General features: G+C 41.6%; 1 protein-coding gene across 4 annotated transcripts; it reads right to left on the bottom strand.

Moving 5' to 3' along the window:
* Positions 1–1,224: 1,224 nt before the first annotated feature.
* tab1 (TGF-beta activated kinase 1/MAP3K7 binding protein 1) lies at positions 1,225–16,986 on the bottom strand. 4 transcript variants are annotated; one of them, XM_070856638.1, is made up of 11 exons: positions 16,936–16,986; positions 15,551–15,681; positions 14,941–15,094; positions 13,257–13,352; positions 12,330–12,468; positions 8,932–9,048; positions 7,722–7,833; positions 5,853–5,997; positions 4,994–5,207; positions 4,208–4,361; positions 1,225–2,105 (listed from the first exon to the last, which is right to left on the bottom strand). In XM_070856638.1, the coding sequence occupies exons 1-11, from the start codon at positions 16,966–16,968 to the stop codon at positions 1,880–1,882; spliced, it is 1,521 nt and encodes a 506-aa protein (XP_070712739.1). In that variant the 5' UTR covers positions 16,969–16,986; the 3' UTR covers positions 1,225–1,879. The 4 variants fall into 4 exon arrangements, with proteins under 4 accessions (XP_070712739.1, XP_070712740.1, XP_070712741.1 ...); XM_070856639.1 differs by having other exon boundaries at positions 1,225–2,102; XM_070856640.1 differs by having other exon boundaries at positions 5,015–5,207.
* Between the last annotated feature and the right edge of the window lie 1,365 nt (positions 16,987–18,351).

The raw sequence follows: 18,351 nt of genomic DNA, 5'->3' as shown, positions 1-18,351 counted from the left end.
AGAGACATCTCTGGTATGTCAGCCAGCCTTTCAAAAAAGATACAGGGATACAGTTTTCTTCACCAGCAGCTACCTTAATACACCACATAGCCACGCAGTCACAGCCTGCGCATTTGTACATCAGTTCTTGGTAGCATGTGAAATGTGTCCTCGCAGCTGGAGAGTCCTCTTCCTCCTTCCTAGAGTAAGACAGAAAATTACAATTTGGAAGAAATTTAAGTTTCATTGTAAAATGCACCTTGAAGAGGTTTGAACTTGAAGAACAGAAATCCAGTAGTGTTAAAATATCAACAACAAAGCTTTTCATTCAATCAAAGGAGATCATGGCAGCACAGATATGGCATAGGACTATTCAAACCCAAAGAGTGATGACTCTGTTCGACGTTGATGGATGACTCCATTTGCTGCCAACAATCACTCAGCTCCTCCTTGCAGAGCCTCCTCACTCCAACCCATCGCATGATGACCGATCACATTCTTACTTCACTGCGTTGTGAACACAGTCTACTGGAGCTCAAGCCTCTGTGCTTCCCATCCATCAATGTCAAGCGGCTTAGATGCCAGAGAGGTTCTTGTCCATTCATCTTCCTCACCATGTTGAAAGAGCAGACCAGGATTCATAGTCTAGGACTCAAACAGGAAAGCCATGGTGCACTTTAGCTCTGGGGTTCAGAGCAGCTTTCAGTAAGCCACCTCTCCAACATCTCACACTCTTCTCACGCTGTAGCTCATCTTGTATTGTGCTGCCACTAAATCATCGTTGATCCTTGAAAACCTCCAGGTTCAGCTTTGGTCTGGATCATTCTTGGAAGATAAAGTTCTTAAACAAGGTCTCTACACTTAGTCTGACATCACATTCATTCTTTTAGGCTTCTCTAGTCTGTGTGTTAGTCCTTTAAATTTTTAATTCAAAATATGATGCTGATATTTGATGGTGTCACTAGTAGCCACTCATTTGTCTTCACTAAGTAATTCTCTAAATGCTTGTGGCCCTTTCGAACTATACCAAATTACCCATGCATTAGCTGGTAAATAAAACTGATGTTTAAACCTTTAAGAAAAGGATTAGCTTGTGACTCATTTTCCTTTTGAGAGACACGAAATAAAAACAAATGTGCTTCCAGTTTTAACCATTCTAGTGTAGCTGCACAGAGGTGTTTCTCTTCTTCCGCTGAATTACTGACGAGTTGCTCTGCTGCCCCTCCACAGGGTAAGATACAAGTGTGATTTTGAATGAAATTCTAGTGTATTTATTACTAAAATACATCTTATGTGACCACCTGTCACCACAGGTGCTGTCGTACCCACCAATCTTCAGGTCCTGTTGGGTGAAAATCAAGCCAAATAAATTGAAATCTTTTACACAAGAGGTGGTGAAACGTCAAGTGGAGATACATTTTTCATTACAAATAAAAAAAAAAAGTACTTTCAAATGCATCCATTCATTCCATTTTAAGGCCTTACAGTATGTAATCATTCTCGACTCCACAAACTGTCAAGTCTTTAAGATTCCTGTTTTTACATCTGACAATAAATGGCTACAATCTGGATAACATATATTCACAATCACTCGTGACCAGCATCTACTACACAAGAGCAAACATCATTTGGTGGTGTAGGTTTCTCACTGTTTCAGAGTTATTCTTTGCCCACTGGCTTCACCCACCATTTGATAGCACGACCTTGAGAACCCCAGTCCTTCCTCCACACGTCCCCATGCACCTTTAAGTCACTTATTTTTGTTATGATACATTAATAGCATTTACTCGATCACCCCAACCACCTCTTAAAATCTTTGTCCCTTCTCAGTCCATTAGCCCCCTTGCTGCCAGGAGAACCAGTCCTTTCCAAATGGTACCCAGGACCCTCCTCATCCTCCTCACTGGGGTCCCAGTCCTCCCTGGGTGCTCTGGCCGTCACTGTGGTCACTTCCCCACAGACGGTAAAACTGACTGAAGTCCACGTAGGGCGGGACCCTTCCCGTCTCGTCGGGCTGGGCCGCCTGGCTGCCTCTCTGGCGGAACAGGCTTCCGTCTCCCGAGCTGGAGCTGGAGCTCTGTGTCTGGGTGTTGGTGGATTGGAGCGTGGCTGTAGGGCTCTGACTGCTGGGGAGAGTGGAGGAATAAAGGAGGGAGGAGGAGAAGGGGAGTTGGTTGGGAAGGGTGGAGGAAGAGGAGGAGACAGGTATGAGGGTGGGAACGGAGGAGGAAGAAGTGGGGGCATCAGAGGAGAGGAAAAGATCCGTGTAGGGCGTAGAGAGACCAAAGAGAGAGGTGGACAGAGGGAGAGGACGGGGAGGAGGAGGGGTGGTAGAGAAAGAGAAGAGGGAGGTGGAGAGGGGGAGGGGAGGAAGAGGAGACAAGGGATAAATAGGGGAAAGAGGGAGTTCAATTATGGGCTGCAGGATGTTAACAGAAGTTTGGCAGGTGGCGGGGTGAACCGTGCTGAAGGAGAGGAGAAAAGGAGAGGCAAGGACAGAGTGTAGGACACAGGATGGATATCGGAAGACCGAGGCCCATGAGGAAGAGAAATATAAATGTGAGTCACACAGAAAGCGACAGAGAGAGAGAGAGAGAGAGAGAAGCAATCCTTGTGCATGAGCTGGCAGAGGGAAAACAACTGAGAAAGAAATTGCGTACATTCAAACAAAAAGCAGGAGCCACGTGAGCATGTTCACCGATATTACGCTACAAATCAGGCAGGTAAGCTCACGAGCAAAAGGTACACAACATGCATGCTGATGGCATATATTAGATTGATTAGCATATATGCTATAGGCTACAAAAAGGAGGAGAATACATACTGTTTGACAGCCAACTCTAACTTGTGATTAGGTCAGATGGGTATATTTAGAGTCAGAGTCTGCACAGACTGTGACTACAAATGACATCACCAGTGCAAGATGGCGGCAGCTGTATCTGGGATATTTTGGCTTCATATGAAAGGAAGCAGAGATGTTTTGTGTTTATATCCAGCCTTTGGTCCAGAAAGTCCTCTGCTCTGCACAGTATCCACTGTGCCATTGTACGTGGTGTTATGAGAGCCGTGATTGTTTCCCTCACCTCAAAAAGTAATTTTCAAATGGTGAAGAAGAGAGCAAATGTCCAATATTAATATCTAACTATGTATATATAATTATATAACTACTGTCTGAACAAGGGGAAAAAATGAAATATTCAATTACTAGTTATTCTGCTGAACTCAGAATTCAGTGTAACAAACGCTCCCCTATCAGAAACCTAAGAAATCATGGTTTTTCTGAACAAATACTCTTTCCACCAAACCATCTTAAAACAGAAAGTGTTGAAGCATTTTTGATCCAATATCTTAATGGAAAAATTGTGGATTAAGATAGTGAGGCAGTGGAAACACTGCAGAACTGCAGCAAATTAGTTCCGGATGGGCTACGACTAGGTTGTGTTTAAATTAATTTTCATGAATCCTGGTAGTGAACCTTAGCTTTAATATCACGAGTCTAAAATGTAAAAATCCTGTCTGTGGGTATTACAAATTGTGTTTGGCACCTCATAAGCCTTTAAAAACATGAATCAGATACTTCAACTGGACTCCCTGGACATTAATATGCTCCTGTGTAATTTGTTTCTGTACAACAATGTCTAAAATCACAGTAAAAATGTGTATGTTTTGATTGCAGGATATGCTCCACACTGTATGCCTATGGAAAAGTTCCATGCAGTACATTCAAGCCGTACTTTATCCTGCCCTGCCCAATCTGTAAAAATGACCCTTGCTTGACACACAGAACACACAGCTGTGGAACAATGGGGAAGTGAAAACTATGCTTAGAGATAAATAAGCATAGCAGTGGAGAGACGCAGGGGAGCGAAAATCAAGCTTACCTAAAATAAATACGGCAAAGGAGGAACAAGGGAGTTGCAAATCTTGCTCATCTAAAATACACCCAAAATAAACGTAACAGTAGGGAGGGCGGAGTGGAGTCAGGATGAAACTCATCCAGAAGGAAAACAACAGCAGTGGGACAGGGGAGAGAAAATCAAGTTTATGAAGCAAAAACACAACAAAAGGCTAGAAATCAAGCCCATTTAGAGCGTGCACAGCAGGGGGGAAATATGCAAAAGAGTAGAAAATCGAGCTTACCCAGAACAAACATAGGAGTGGGAGGGAACCAGGAGTGAAAAACAAGCTTACCCAGAGCAATGATCGGCAAGAGACAATCTAAGCTTACCCTGGTGTGGGGGTGCCTTCCTCAAGGGTGGAGGCAGTGTTGGTCCCATTGGTGAGGGTACTTTGAGAGGGCATGACCAGGGAGAGGGTCACACTGGTCTTACTGGTGCTCTGGCTGTTGGAGTAGGGCACTGACACGGGGTAGATACGCCCACCTGAAAGAAAAACACAGGAGATAAATGAAAATGGCTTGAAAAAAAATCACATTCAATTATTGAGTCCTAAGTGTGAATGCTGTTCACCAAGCATTAAGTTAATGGCTGCTATTGAATTGTTCTAAAATGAAAACAGCACACCAGTGTTGTTTTTTACTTTGAACAAGTGCTGTTATAAAGAAAAACAGTAAAAAAAAAAAAAAAAAAAAGTAAACTAGTTTGTAGCCTGAGCATAAAATGAGCACCTTGGGAACCGGAGTAAATTGGATTTTTTTTCTGCCTGGACTGTTATTTCAGCTCTATGTGGTATTCTTGGCTACTCTTCTCAAAATCTTTGATTCCTTTTTGTAAAGGCTGGCTGCTCAAATGTGGATAAACCTAGAATTATTTCAAGATCTGGCATTAAATCAATCAATAAAAATGATTCAATATAAACCAAATCCAATTAAATTTTTCAAACTTGCTATTGTCCAATAAAATACTGAATTGTTTTATTTCTTCAGCGTCGCGAGCCAAAAAGGTGGAGAACCACTAATTCAAAGTATTGTGAATTTTCAACGTTCTATGTGACTGTGACTAATATTAAAACCTCAGAAGTTTAAGTGAGTCAATCCCAGAATGCCCTTTCCTACCCTGTGTGGGTGTGAGCGCACCGTCAGCCAGAGGGTAGTTGAGCGTGCGGATGAGCAGGGTCATGTCCTCGTGTCTAGAACAGTAAGTTGCCCTCTGACGGCCGGATACGTAAACGTCATGGTGGAGCCGTTTCACGCGCTCCACCACCGACTGGGCCGCTGCCTCCAGACTGGTCTGCTGGGCCAGCTCTGCTGCTACCATGGCAACGATTTCCTACAAAAGAACAGCACAGGAGACGAGGAGTCAAAGAAAGAAAGAGTGACGTCGAGAGTTGAAGAACTTAAGAAGATGACGAAGATAAGTCAGAAAGTGGAAAATGAGAAGAAGATAAGACAGGAGAGGACGCCAACAAGAAAAAGCAAGAAAAGACAACAAGTGAGAGAAAGAAAAGAGCAAGGGACAAGTGGTCAAGAGAACAAGAGAGGGCAGGGAACAGCTATAGAAAAATGACAAAAATGGAAAGGAGAAAAGACTTGACAGGAATCATAGAACAGAATAGCCTTTATTGTCATTGCGGTACAATGAAATGAGGAGTGCTGCTCCAAATTGGTGCAAGAAAAGTTACAAAATAAAATAAGAATAGAATAAATATAATAAAAGGAATATAAAAATATATGTACAAAATTCTACATGTCCGTAGGCTTGGCGTGATTGCATTTCACATTGATATTGCATAGGAATAGGGAAATAGAGAAAGCGGATTTAGATCGAAGAAAGAAATGAAATGTGTGGTTTGAGTAGGTGGTTTGCAAAAGAAGGAAGAGAGGCATTAATGCAGAGATTAAAAAAAAAAAAGACCAGAAAAACAAGCGAAGGGGAAGTGTTGAGGTGGAAAGAAATCATTACGAATCTGCTTACCTGATTGGCCTGTTCGGGGCCGTGGGCGGACTCAAGGGCATTGATGAGACCTTCTGACATCAGCAACAAGAAGCCTGTCACGTTGTCCAAAGACTGGCTGCCATGAATCTCTGGCTCTGCGATGATTGGCTTTGTCTTGGCCGCACTGATGGTGGAGGAGGACAGGAGAAGATGGATATGCGAGTAGAAAAATTTATAACCGAGAAAGAAAGAGGAAAACGAGCAGGGACAAGGACTGGAAGAGGGAGAGGAAGTGGGAGGAGAGAGAGAGAGCGAGAGAGAGAGGGAGAGAGAGAGGAACTGAGATGAAAAGAGAGACATAAGTGCACCTGACCTAAATACAATAAACCTAGCTAATCTCATAGATCCAAAGAATTGCTTATACTTTGTCCACATCAAATTTCCTGCACTCTCTTTGATGGCGCTAAGGAGGAAATTCTATGAGATTCTATTGTGTGTTTTATTGAGGATCATAATTGGAATGACTCGTAGATATTTGAGCCTGATTTGCTTGGCCTGGACCGCAGACAGGAACAGGAAATGAGAAGTGTGAGAGAAGGGGCCCCAGATCGTGGAATTTGAAGACGCTCAGCTGTGGTAAAAAAGAAACTGGAACAGAGTCAGATCTGATAATAAAGACCATAATATGGAGACAGAGCCTCCACTGTCCAGGTAGTGCTGAATGTACACACACACACACACACACACACTGATTCTACTTTAAAATGTTGCATTAGCTGGCCCAGTTTCACTTGTACCACAGCTCTAAAAGGAAAAGGTCGACACTTAGGGAACTACACTTATTCGCTTTCTTTCTCTCTGTATGCAAAATACGACGTTAGATCCAGCAGATAAATTGCCTCGCTTGGCTTAATTTAAAGACGGATTTAGTGACTTCCTGTCCTCTCCACAGGTTCTATCACGGTAAGGAAAAGATTGCAGGAATTCAATGTGCACATGACTTCTCAAAAAAACCACAACTTGTTACATTTCTGCTTGTCTATGGATTAAGTGGACATGTTGGCTAATAAAACTTTTATTAAGCTAGGCTAATCATCTCCTGGCTAGGTCCATACTTGAGGCTAGTATCGATCTTATTATCTAACTTGTGAGCAAGTTTTCCAAAATGTTGAAATTCATCAAGAACCTTAATACTTAACTACTTAATCAATAAAAACTTAAAACTTAACATTTGAAGATGAACTTCCTGATTCCACAAAAATACAAATAACAAAATACCAATAAAGAAACAAAGAAACATGTTCTGTATTCCTTTCATCAAAGCTGTACTTCCTACCTATTTCATAACCTACTTCTTACTGTTGAATCACGACACTGCTACAATTATTCTTCCAAACTTGAAAACATGTTGTAAAGACAGAGATTGTGGAGGGAGAAATGGGGAGAGAGAAACAAACACGTACATTATGGTAACTTTGCACACAATAATTCACGATGACTACAAAATTGTGCACTTATAGATACATTGAAGGAATGTAGGGATGCACCGATCCATCATTTTCTCTCTAGATATCATTTCCAACACGAGGTATATGTGAATACCAAGTACTGACCTGATACCGCTGCTCCTTTTCAGATTAAAAGTCCTGAACTCACTGGAACTCAATGGAATTATTTTTACACAAGGTAGCCTATGGCCTTGGAGAACTGGTGAAGTAGAAACTACTCACCTAGTCTAAATGAACAAAGCTCATTAATTCAAAGGATTTTATGATATCAACAAAGAACCTATATTTTGTGCTTATTTGTTGCCAATATTGATCGAGCTCCAGGATCAATGCATCCCTGGAAAAAAGAAAACAGCAGCACAAGAAAGAGAAGCAAGCAAGAAATGTATTCTGACTTCACCTGAGCAGGTCGATTTCATTGTAGTTGACCTTAACTCGGTAGTCTCCGAGCCTCCTGGTGCTGCTCTGACCGGCAATCTGCCCCGCCTGCCTAACACGAGCCGAATCTACGCCTGCATGAAAGAGGGAGGAGAGAGGTGGAAAAATATTAAGGGCAGAGACGGGTGGAATGTGTGGACCGACAGAGGAGAGGAGCTTGAGGATTACAGTGTAATGATAGGCAGGGTATGGGAGAGATTTTGTATGGCGGAAGGAGGATAAAGAAATGAGATAAGAACAATAAGTAGAGGCAGGAGATGGGGCTGGGAGGAGAGGGGTGTGTGTGTGTGTGTGTGTGTGTGTGTTTGGGGGGTGGATGAAAATATGAGGGAGGAGGTCACCTTCAGCTGGGTTAATGGAATGACTGCCATTTCATTTAAATCATTCAGAGAAGAGCCTGAACAACAGAATAATTATGTGACTCCCAACTGGAGACAGAGAGAAGGGGTGAGAGAAGAGAGAGACAGATAGCTCTGCCTTCTCTCCTAATGGCGCGGTGTCAAATGCTGGGAAACAATGCAGCTAATTCTCCCATTCTATTCATTACAGGTGCCAGGCTGCACCTAATGCTTCTTCTGCAAAGCTAATCACAATGTATATATTTCCTGTTACATACGCGACCCTCAATACTGGACCATTAGCATGACATGGATAGGTGACAAGTTTGGCTCCATGCCAGGTAGCCTTCACTAACGGCTGTCTCTTTGTCTGCCTGTACATCCTACAAGCAATGCAATGTAATGTGATGTGATGTGATGTGATGTGATGTGATGTCTGAATGTACGGTGCTATTCTGCTTTCTATACCAAGGTTACCAAGAAGAAGAAACAAAAACATAAACCAAAAAGCTTTTTTTTCCCACAGATAAAACTGAAATTAAAGAATTTAAATGACCAAAAACAAAATTTAACACTTAACACAATCTTGTTTTTTTGAATTCTGAATGGTGACAGTGTTTTCAACAGTTTTCTGTGTTTTCAGGATTAACTGCTGTTTTGTTAATTTTCCAGAAAAAGACACCAGCAGAGTACAAGTGGAAGGAACCAAAGAAGAAGTTAAGAGTGCAGACAAAATTATCTGAAACTAAACTAAAAACAAGAACAATTCCTAAAACAGTATGGAAAATAAATCTCAAAGTTAAGAAGTGCACCAAAGTGCACTGTGCATCTCACCCAAAGCAACCAGTCTCTGCAGCTCCTCTTCATTGTCAGTGCTGTGTGGTCGGCCGATCTGGAGAACCTGGTTCTGGCCATCGCTGCTGGACTTGCACAGCAGTGCCCTGTTTGTACCTGGAATCCCAGACAAAGACACAAAGGATTCACAAAACGAGAATGTGGACTGGTGACATTAGTTTATGGCTTAAACTAATTATCTGGTTATTTTTGGTGAGCCATCATTTACACAAAGTAGGAGTAGATTCTGAAGAACATTCAAATTCCTTTTGTAAAACCTAACGGGTCAGACATCAGATGGGGAAATATGAAGATGGAATTAATTCATGTTTTTCATTTCATGTCCACAGCTTTAATGAGTTTTGTGTTGACAATGTGTCAGAGAGGATTTCATTCATCTCTAGTGTCAGGAGGAGGAAGAGACATTTTGCCTTCTGATTTTTCCACAGATTAACGATGCAGAGACAAAAATGCACTGACGTTGCTCTGAGGTGACTCGCAGGCCCAAACCTACGCCAATGAATCAGTGGAGATACTGTGGTCCTTTTTACAAAGCTAAATATTAATCACTGGATGATGAAGCCAGTTGGTGATACAAAAGATGACTCGGAGAAGATCAATGATTAATTCACTCATAATATTTTTGGGCCAGTGAGGAGCAGCCTGATGTGGTGCCACACCACCCTCACAGCAACCCAAATTTTTAGTTCTGTAAATGCCTGAAGTCATGTGTGCTCCTCCTCTAACGTACAGAGAAGCCCATCCAATTAGCTACATTATACTGAAACTACAGACAGGGGCCCATGTGCCCCTCTTTGTCCTCTCTGTGGGGCCCCTGGCTTCTGGTCCTGGAGCCTAATCGGTTAATCAGGCAGCGCTGACACGACACGTCGCATGTGCTGCGTTACAAACTGATCCATTGGTGACAAAATAAGCCTGGGTATAATCCTCATGTTCAAATGTGCAAAGCTGCGATTGCTACATATCTGAGAAGAACAGCCATGCCTGTTGTATGTTCATATACCCTTGACTGCCCCCCCCCCACATGTACTCCCACTCCCAGCATATCAAATTATGGGTCATACGACCTTAACTGTCAAATATATTTCACATCAACACACAGCTGGAATTGCTTTTTAGAGCACACTTACCCTCATGTTTAAACCTCCCTGGGATTCATTCTCTGTCAACTTTGAACTCTTGGCCCTCTCACTCAACTCAACGGGCCAGTGTGGAGACAGTCCTCCTTTCTACTCCCTACTAATTACTACCACCTCATTTTGTGCTCTGTGCCACGTCCTTGAGGACAAAGGAAAACGTAATCCCAGAGAGAGAGAGGGGGTGAGGGGCTCTTTTCCTTTGCCTGCTGCAGAATCTGAGATTCCAGCGAAAAAGACACAAAAATATTCCAGGGATTTACACTGCGATTGACTGCACCTTTACAATAAGATTTATACCGTTGAGGTAAGAAAAGCCACAGTGTCCAGTTACTTGAAACAAGCCTCATCTCCAGCAGCTGGAGTCTGGTACTTCATGATTAACTGTATTCACAAAAGAAAAATACCTCTAAGGAATGACTGCGGCTCTTCAGTGTTAGTGTGTGTGTCTTTGTGTGTGTGTGTGTGTGTGTGTGAGAGTGAATGTCTGTCTCCCACAGTCTTATTTGAATTTCCTCACAGTTCAGGATCGACAATGGCCTGGCTGGTCGGTATAGTAAAATATTGATGACACAAATGCTTCCTTTCTGTTCAGTAGCACATGGAGTCAGGTGGGAATCTGTACACGCAAACACATTCTCATAACAAGCTATCATGCTACTGCCCCTGCAGCTGTTGTCCGACGGAGCCTGATTTGGCACCTGGGGTTCAAAAATAATGACATTGTAGGTATGTTTTGAATAAAGAGAGTCAATATGATTCCAACATCTGTCTGAAGGCCACAGAAAGCAGAACCTGTGGGAACAATTTTCTAGTTCTCTGTAGAAATAAACTTTCTGCAGTATGTAAAGCATGTGTTTGCTGGCAGGGCACTCCATGTACTCTACGTGAGAACTACTGATTGTAGTATTTCAAGTTTCAGCTTTGCAATCCTTCTTATGGTGGATAAGATCAGTCAGTATCTGTGTGTGTTTGCTGAAGCTGAATCCCGCTGTTTTCCTAAAGTGGACATCATTTAACATGACCAATGACTATAACGATACAACACCTCTAATATAACGCTACAGAAAGTTGTGGAATAAAATGAACAAATCAGACAGAAAGCTTAAACTAGATAACTGATACTTGGTGCATCAGGATGTGAAGTCATTCAGAGTCATACCTGCACGTACGTGCTCTGCCTGTACCTGATGTGCATCCAGCGATCGCTGACATGCTACTAAAAATAGCACCCGAGTTCTCTTGGTAGAGCAGCAAAATGAGTATCAGGGAGATGGAAGCCCTCATAAAAGGGTTTTCCTGGGTTAAATCTTTTCAGAGCGAGACAGAATGAAAAATCTTGCTCCGAAGCAGCAGATCTGGCATCATATGTGCAAGACCACTACCTCAGTGCCTGCTGAGTGTGTTTCTGTGGCCGACTGAATGACCAGAATGATTTCATGCTGTTTGTATTTACTGTTGCATCACTCTGATATTTGAGCTGCATTTATGGATGTGTGAAAAGGAGAAATAGAGAGTTTAATGGTTATTTATTTCTGATTTGAATGTAACTGCAATGAATCGCTGCTCCTTCTCTCTCTCTCTCTCTCTCTCATTTGCTCGTCCCCTGAGCTCATTCACACAAGCTCAGTGTTTTATTCTTAAATTGCATTTGGAAGTCTGAACCTTGTCCTAAAGTCAACACTACAGTATTTCCTTGTTTTATGGGTGAAGCCTTACACAAAAACCCTTAGCAAGTACTCCATCAACAGCAAGGACTTTTTCCCCACCAGGAACCACAAAAGAAATCCTACAGTGCTACATTTCTCAAACTAGTCAAACATAGTTTCAAAGATCCTCAAAAGGCTCTCTGTCACTTGGCAAAATTCCTTTGGTGGAAGTGGTCTCATTAACTTTCAAGTCCCTGTCTGCTTTTTGTGAACATCAAGCAACCACTCCACTCTGACTGGGATTTCAAAGAGTGGTAAGCCCTGAACCAAAACCTATTCAAGTCTGACATCTACTGGTGTAAAGCAGACTCTAAAGAGGCAGAAGGTCTATGGTGTGAAGCATATTTTCCAGCACTACTACATAGTTGAAAAACAAGCTGAAACTAAATCACAATATCTGTGGCTAAAATTTTTAATAGCATGATGATTTCATAGTGGTATTAAATCGACCTCTCAGGAATGGTACTGTCAAAGTCAGAGTTTGGATATTAAGACAACTCTGGCCTGTGCAGATGTGTGTGTGTGTCCATACCAACATTGGCAATATAGAGCTTGTTGTTGAGGATCAGCGCCACCACGGCTGTAGCTCCTCCCGACACCTCCTGCTCCACCTCCTTCAGACGCTCCTGCACTTTCTGATTCTGAGAGGAAAGCTGGTGGAATGACACATTCTGACCAGCCAGGATGAGACGAAAAAGACAGAGGGAGGGGAGGAAAGAGCAGTGACGAGGACAAGTGAAGAAAATGTAGTGAGTGGGAGGAGGGAGTGGAGGAGGGAGGGGAGAAGGGAAAGAGCAAAGAATCAGTAGGAGTAGGCAGATTAAATGAGGAAAAGAGTGAATGAGACAAATGATAAGAGAGGGGGTGTGAAATAAAAGAGCATTGAGCAAGAGACATGACATGAGATGAAAGGCGAGTGGAAATGAGAGGAGAGGGAGGAGTGGTGAAGGTGGGAAAGAAAACAAGCAGGAGGTGAGATGAAAAAGGGACATGGGATGAGTAAGAACACAGGAGATAGTGAGCATGAAAGAGGTGGATGAACACACGAGACAACGTGTGAGAACAGAGAAAAGGGGATCACGACTAGATGTTCTAACTGAACCGACTCAAGCAACAGTAGCATCATCTTAGAAACATTATTAGAACTGAATGTAAGACTATAGCAGATGAGGAGATGTGGCACGAGAAGAAAAAGTTGGAGGGGTGAAATGGGGGGAGGTGGCGGAGACGGTGGAGAAGGGGGAGCTGGATCCAGAGAAGGCGAACTGAGACCAGCTTATCTAATGAAACAGGCTGATGAGCCCAATTAGAACATAACAAGCATATTCTCCAATGGCCGAGCATTAGCTCACACTAATGCCCAAATCTGCGGTTGCTATGGAAACCCACAGAGAACTCCTCTTCTCAATTTTCAGCTTAATCTCTCAATATGCTTTGCAGAGTGTGTGTGTGTGTGTACCTCATTGTGTGGTAGGAGGTAGTTGGACAGGTGAGCTTTCTCCGCCAGAGCATCATCTATTGTCTCAAAGTAGCTCTTCTCCACCACATCAAAGGCCTGAAACGACAAGAACACGAATCTGGATGACACATTGTTGGCAGTCGTCCAGATCAGTTTGTACAGCGCATCACTGCCAAGTACATGCTCTAAATATTGTAGAAATGCACGTAAATAGGAGTGTCGCTGTTTTAGGGTTCATAACTTCTGAGCTACAGTGTGGATAATGTTGTATCATCACCAGAATGAGAGGGTAGGAGGGGTACGAGCCAGGGCACTTTGTACTCAAGTGCACAGTCTTTAAATAAAAGCATCCACATATGCAGTAAACTACCATCTTTTCTGATCGGGTCAGGTTGTGAATGGGATGCTGTTTTGACCACGTTTCTGACCACCAGAAATAAATTGCATATAAGAAATACATCTAGATACATAAACAGTATTTCTTAACCAATGAAATGCTGAAAAAAATAATATAATTGAGCAGAGGCTAGTTCGGCGTAGCAACATTCTTGTTTTGTGCATTCATTAGGCCGGCCTCACATAGTGATGCTTATGTTCTGTCTTGTGCTCTGCTAGTGTAAGGAAACAATAAGCTAGGCAGCCAATCAGTTTAGCTTGTCAGAGCAGGACTGACTGACTGGAAGCAGCCTGGGGCTCGTTATTGTTGCAAACACAAGTCATATCAGATGGGCAAGCACTAAGCTGTACTATAGTGTGACACTATGTCCCTGTATCCTTTTGAAATAGAAACACCAACATTTGTGCCAACTGAGTAAAACTGAGTGAATCCTTTCCAGAAGAGGAAAGATATGTGCACCATTACTGCCAATTATCATGTCTTCTTTGAAACAAATACAAGTGTTTGGACCATATGTCACATAAAGTAGATCTTTTCTGACATGAACCGCCTTTACACTCATAACTGACGGGTCTCAGATAAAGATGATGAATAATAACTGAAACTAGAATTACCGCCTTACAGTTGTATGCATCCACCAACTAGTAAGTTTGTAGTTGACATCCATGTCTGTCTAGACCTTAGATTAGTTCCAGTGATTCAGTATCCAGCCAAATGTGAAATGTGGTCACAATCGCCTCTTCTGTTCAGAAAAGTGTTTTTGCAAAACATTATGATGTCACAGTTGACCTTTTTTGGCACATATGTCATTCATCATTTGATCCTATTAGACGTTTGTGTGAAATGTGATTAGAATTAACTAAAGAATTCTTGAGTTATGGCCTAAAAGGTGTTTTGAGGTCACAGTGACCGTTGACCACCACAATCTAATCAGTTCTTCCACGGGTCCAAGCGGGCGTTGGTGTCAAATTTGAAGAAATTCGATAGCCGTTGTCTGTCTATCCGTCCCAGACAGACCGACAGACAGACAGACAGACAGACAGACAACGGCTATCATTGGCACAGAGGCATAAATATAGGTTTGTCTTAGTCAGTTAGTTTGTGCATTTAAAGACATGTCCACAGTGTTGAATTTTAGCAGTGGGGCTACACTTTTGCTTGCATGTTGTTACCCTGAAGGGCAAGAAATCTAATATCTATTTCTTATTCTTCCTGGAATATAAATACATTAACTACTTGCTTTGTAGTCACTAACATGTGAAACATGTAACATATACACACACAGACCTGTGTGAGGATCCTGCGGACGTCGTTGTCTGTGTGACTGGAGTTGAGCTGTCCTAGCAGAAGTTCAGCTGTCAGACACTGGGAGGCAAAGCTGGCCACTCTGCTGCCATCATAACCGTTAAAAACCCCATACAGGAAACAGCCATCCTCGCCTCTGGTGGGCGGAGGGAAAAAAACAACAACAAACATGTTGTTTTATTTCCACTTCAATATGAGATGACAGTTGGAAACCAGAAAACAAAACATTCTTCATCCAAAACTCTGGGGATTGTAGTGTGTTTTGTGTAAACTGGTAGGTTCAGAGGAATGGGTGTCATACTACTTTTCTATCTGGGGTTAGATGACATGTCTTGTTTGAGAATAACTGAATAGATCATAGTCAAACCAATTTGTACATCTTACTAAAGCTACGTTATATGTTGAATAGTGGACGTCCTTCAAACACAGAACAAAGGCACGTACATATTTAATGTAGCTCACTTCTGCAGTTCGTGAGTTTGTCACTAACTACTGCAAAGCACGGATGCCTCAATAAAACTCTTCCTCATGCTGTTGTCTCTGCAGGAGATCACTCCAGGCATGATTTCATGCTTTTCTCAAAGTGTCTCACCTGAACCTGAGGTGTCCGTCCTCGTTGGTGTGGCTCTGAGTTCCTTTACCATCGGAGCCGTACACACAGTTGGGTGCTGTGCCAACCCCACACATCTGGCACAGCGGCAGGTCATCTGTCCAGCTCTGATGCTGTTGAGGTAAAAACAGGAATAAGGAAAAATCTCTTCTCTGTACATCAAAGTAATGATCTACATGGATTATCTGTTGCAGATTAACTAGTAAATAAAAGCAATATTTATTTCAAACTGATTAAGGGGCTCACTTCGTTGTTTCGGTTTAGTTCAATTCATACAGATATTTACTTAACTGCCTTTACAAATACTTTGCTAAAACTTTTTAAAATACTAAAGGCAGACATCCACTTTTTTCGATGAAAAAATGCAATTATTTCTCCCAAGAAACTTCCAACTAAAAAGTTTTAACAAGTACAAGTCATACCAGTAGATAGATGGGGAGCTTGAAAACCAGAAACTGCTTTCAAGATAAATAAACACTGCAAACTGTATTTATCTATGCAAATAAAGTAGTGCCACTGTTTCCTCCTGCACATGACACTTTCTGCTGTATGTTTGCATTTGTGTTTTGTGTTTAAACAAATCTGCCTTGGCCTGGTTTGCATAAAAGCATGTTTTATGCTACTGTGTGTGACAGGTTGACACTGCTGGGGAAGCACAGGTGTTCTTCTAAGTGTCACAGGATTATAGCAACACATATTAATATGTAGTCCACTACAGCCTCTAATATTCAACAAAACGATCATTTCGATAACAACTCTCAATACCTACTGATGCACTACAGACCCTCATCATTTCCGCAGTTGTCATTGGATCAACATAAAAACAACACACGGTTGACAATAACAGCTACACGGGTGTCAACAGGGACCCAACGGGCAGCAGATACACAGTTAAAAAGAGTAAAGTTTAACAATCACACTCAATAAAGTTTGTGGGGATTCATTAAAGCAAAGCATACAAACGTTAACGTTAAAGCTAATGAGAGCCTTAGCACTTTAACCCTTGGTGTGTGTGTGTGTGTGTGTGACAGATACACCAGGTTAATTTAGTAGCAGTCACATCTCACCTGCCCATATCTACCTGCCCTGGTGACTGGACACTAATCTCTCACTCCCTGACGATGCTTGGAGATTAAGGTTGGGTTAGCTTGCTAACCAGGCGTTAACTATTAGCCAGCAAACACTTGATAAGCTCAACTAAATTAGCTAGCACTAGCATCACCAGACAACACGAAACAACAGCGAACGAAGGAAAACAAACGAAGACGACCACCGGGGGTGATACACGAGACAAAAGCACTCTTCGGGAGCAGTTCATGTGACATTAATGTTATGTGGGAGTTGTAAATAGCTGAGTTTTCACTCACGCTCTGCATCAAATTCCTGCGCTGCGCCGCCATGTTGGACGGTACTCGTTGCGTTCAGGGATTCATCGCAAAGTAAAAAGTTTAAGAATCGAGATGGTAAACACAACTGCCACTGCATTTAGCGAGAAATAGTTGCTTACAAATCGACATGGAAACAATACTAAAAAGGCACCCTTCGTGGTTAGTATCATAACCCATGATTTTTTAACCTGAAAAGTTGTTTTTTTTTTTTATTTAATATAGCATTTTAGCAATTGTTTCCATTTTTAATCAATTTTAATCAGATTTAATCAGTGTAAGTCAAGTTGTTAATACGGATTTTATTCTATCTTCTTAATGTCCTCCCTAAACGTGTGTTGTAGTGTTTAATATACTTAGATTTACCAATCGTCGATTGACGTCGTCGAAATTTCCAACAGCTCCTGAAGGCAGCATCCGTGTAACTTTTGTTGAACTTGTGAATTTGTATGTTTTTTATTGCGAAGTTCTCTGAATTGTTACTAACATTAACGTTTAATGCAGAATAACTGATCAAATATTAATTTAGTTCATTTATAAACCCTAACAAGCCACACTTCCGTTTTATTGTTATGATAGATTTCTTGGACAATATCGCCACCTTATGGATTTTATTATAAACTACAATGTAACTGCACCTTTATGTTGTTGGAGGCATTAAGTGCATCATTCTTAACATAATTTTGTTTTAAGGGCATTTACTTTTATTTGTATTTGAGTATCCTATAACCTAACATTGATACATTGATTTCTTGGAGAAAATGTATATTTGGTGATGCAGATAAATAAATTTATTACATGCTTAGAATTTAGGAAATGAATCTGAATGATCCTGAAGTAAGCCAGTAACACACTGCTGAGCAGCGTCACTCTCTTGCACTTAGTTAAAGGAACTAAAAGAGCTACATATATGCTTTATCATTTTGCTAAATCAAATTTTCTTTTTAATCTGCAATTAAGTGTGACTGCAGGTAAAAGTTTTGCCAGTGGAGGGAGACATGTGCCACATTTACTGCACTGAACATGATAAAATCCAGACCAGCCATTGATATCTTTAACAGTATTTTCTTTATTTTTATTGGTTAAAATCAAACACATCAAAAACATACATTTGTACACAATCTTTGTCTTAAATCTTACCTTGCTTTTTTAACGGATTTCACAAAGGAACGTCACACGTTTCTACTCTACTCGGTTGTACGGTATAAAGTATATATGTGCATACATACTTTGATAATTTGGTCACATTTTTTGTTGCTGTATTTTTTTTTTAAGTTAGTATTATTATTATCCCAAAATAAAAACATCTCCTTACCCTGAAAGCAACATAAAGGATGAGGCACGGATGACCTCACCATATATCTTATCACAATAACACTCAACAGAACATAGATCTTC

The sequence above is a fragment of the Pempheris klunzingeri genome, chromosome 3 (genome assembly GCF_042242105.1).
Source record: "Pempheris klunzingeri isolate RE-2024b chromosome 3, fPemKlu1.hap1, whole genome shotgun sequence".
NCBI lineage: Eukaryota > Metazoa > Chordata > Actinopteri > Acropomatiformes > Pempheridae > Pempheris > Pempheris klunzingeri.
This window is presented reverse-complemented; position numbering and strand designations above follow the sequence as displayed.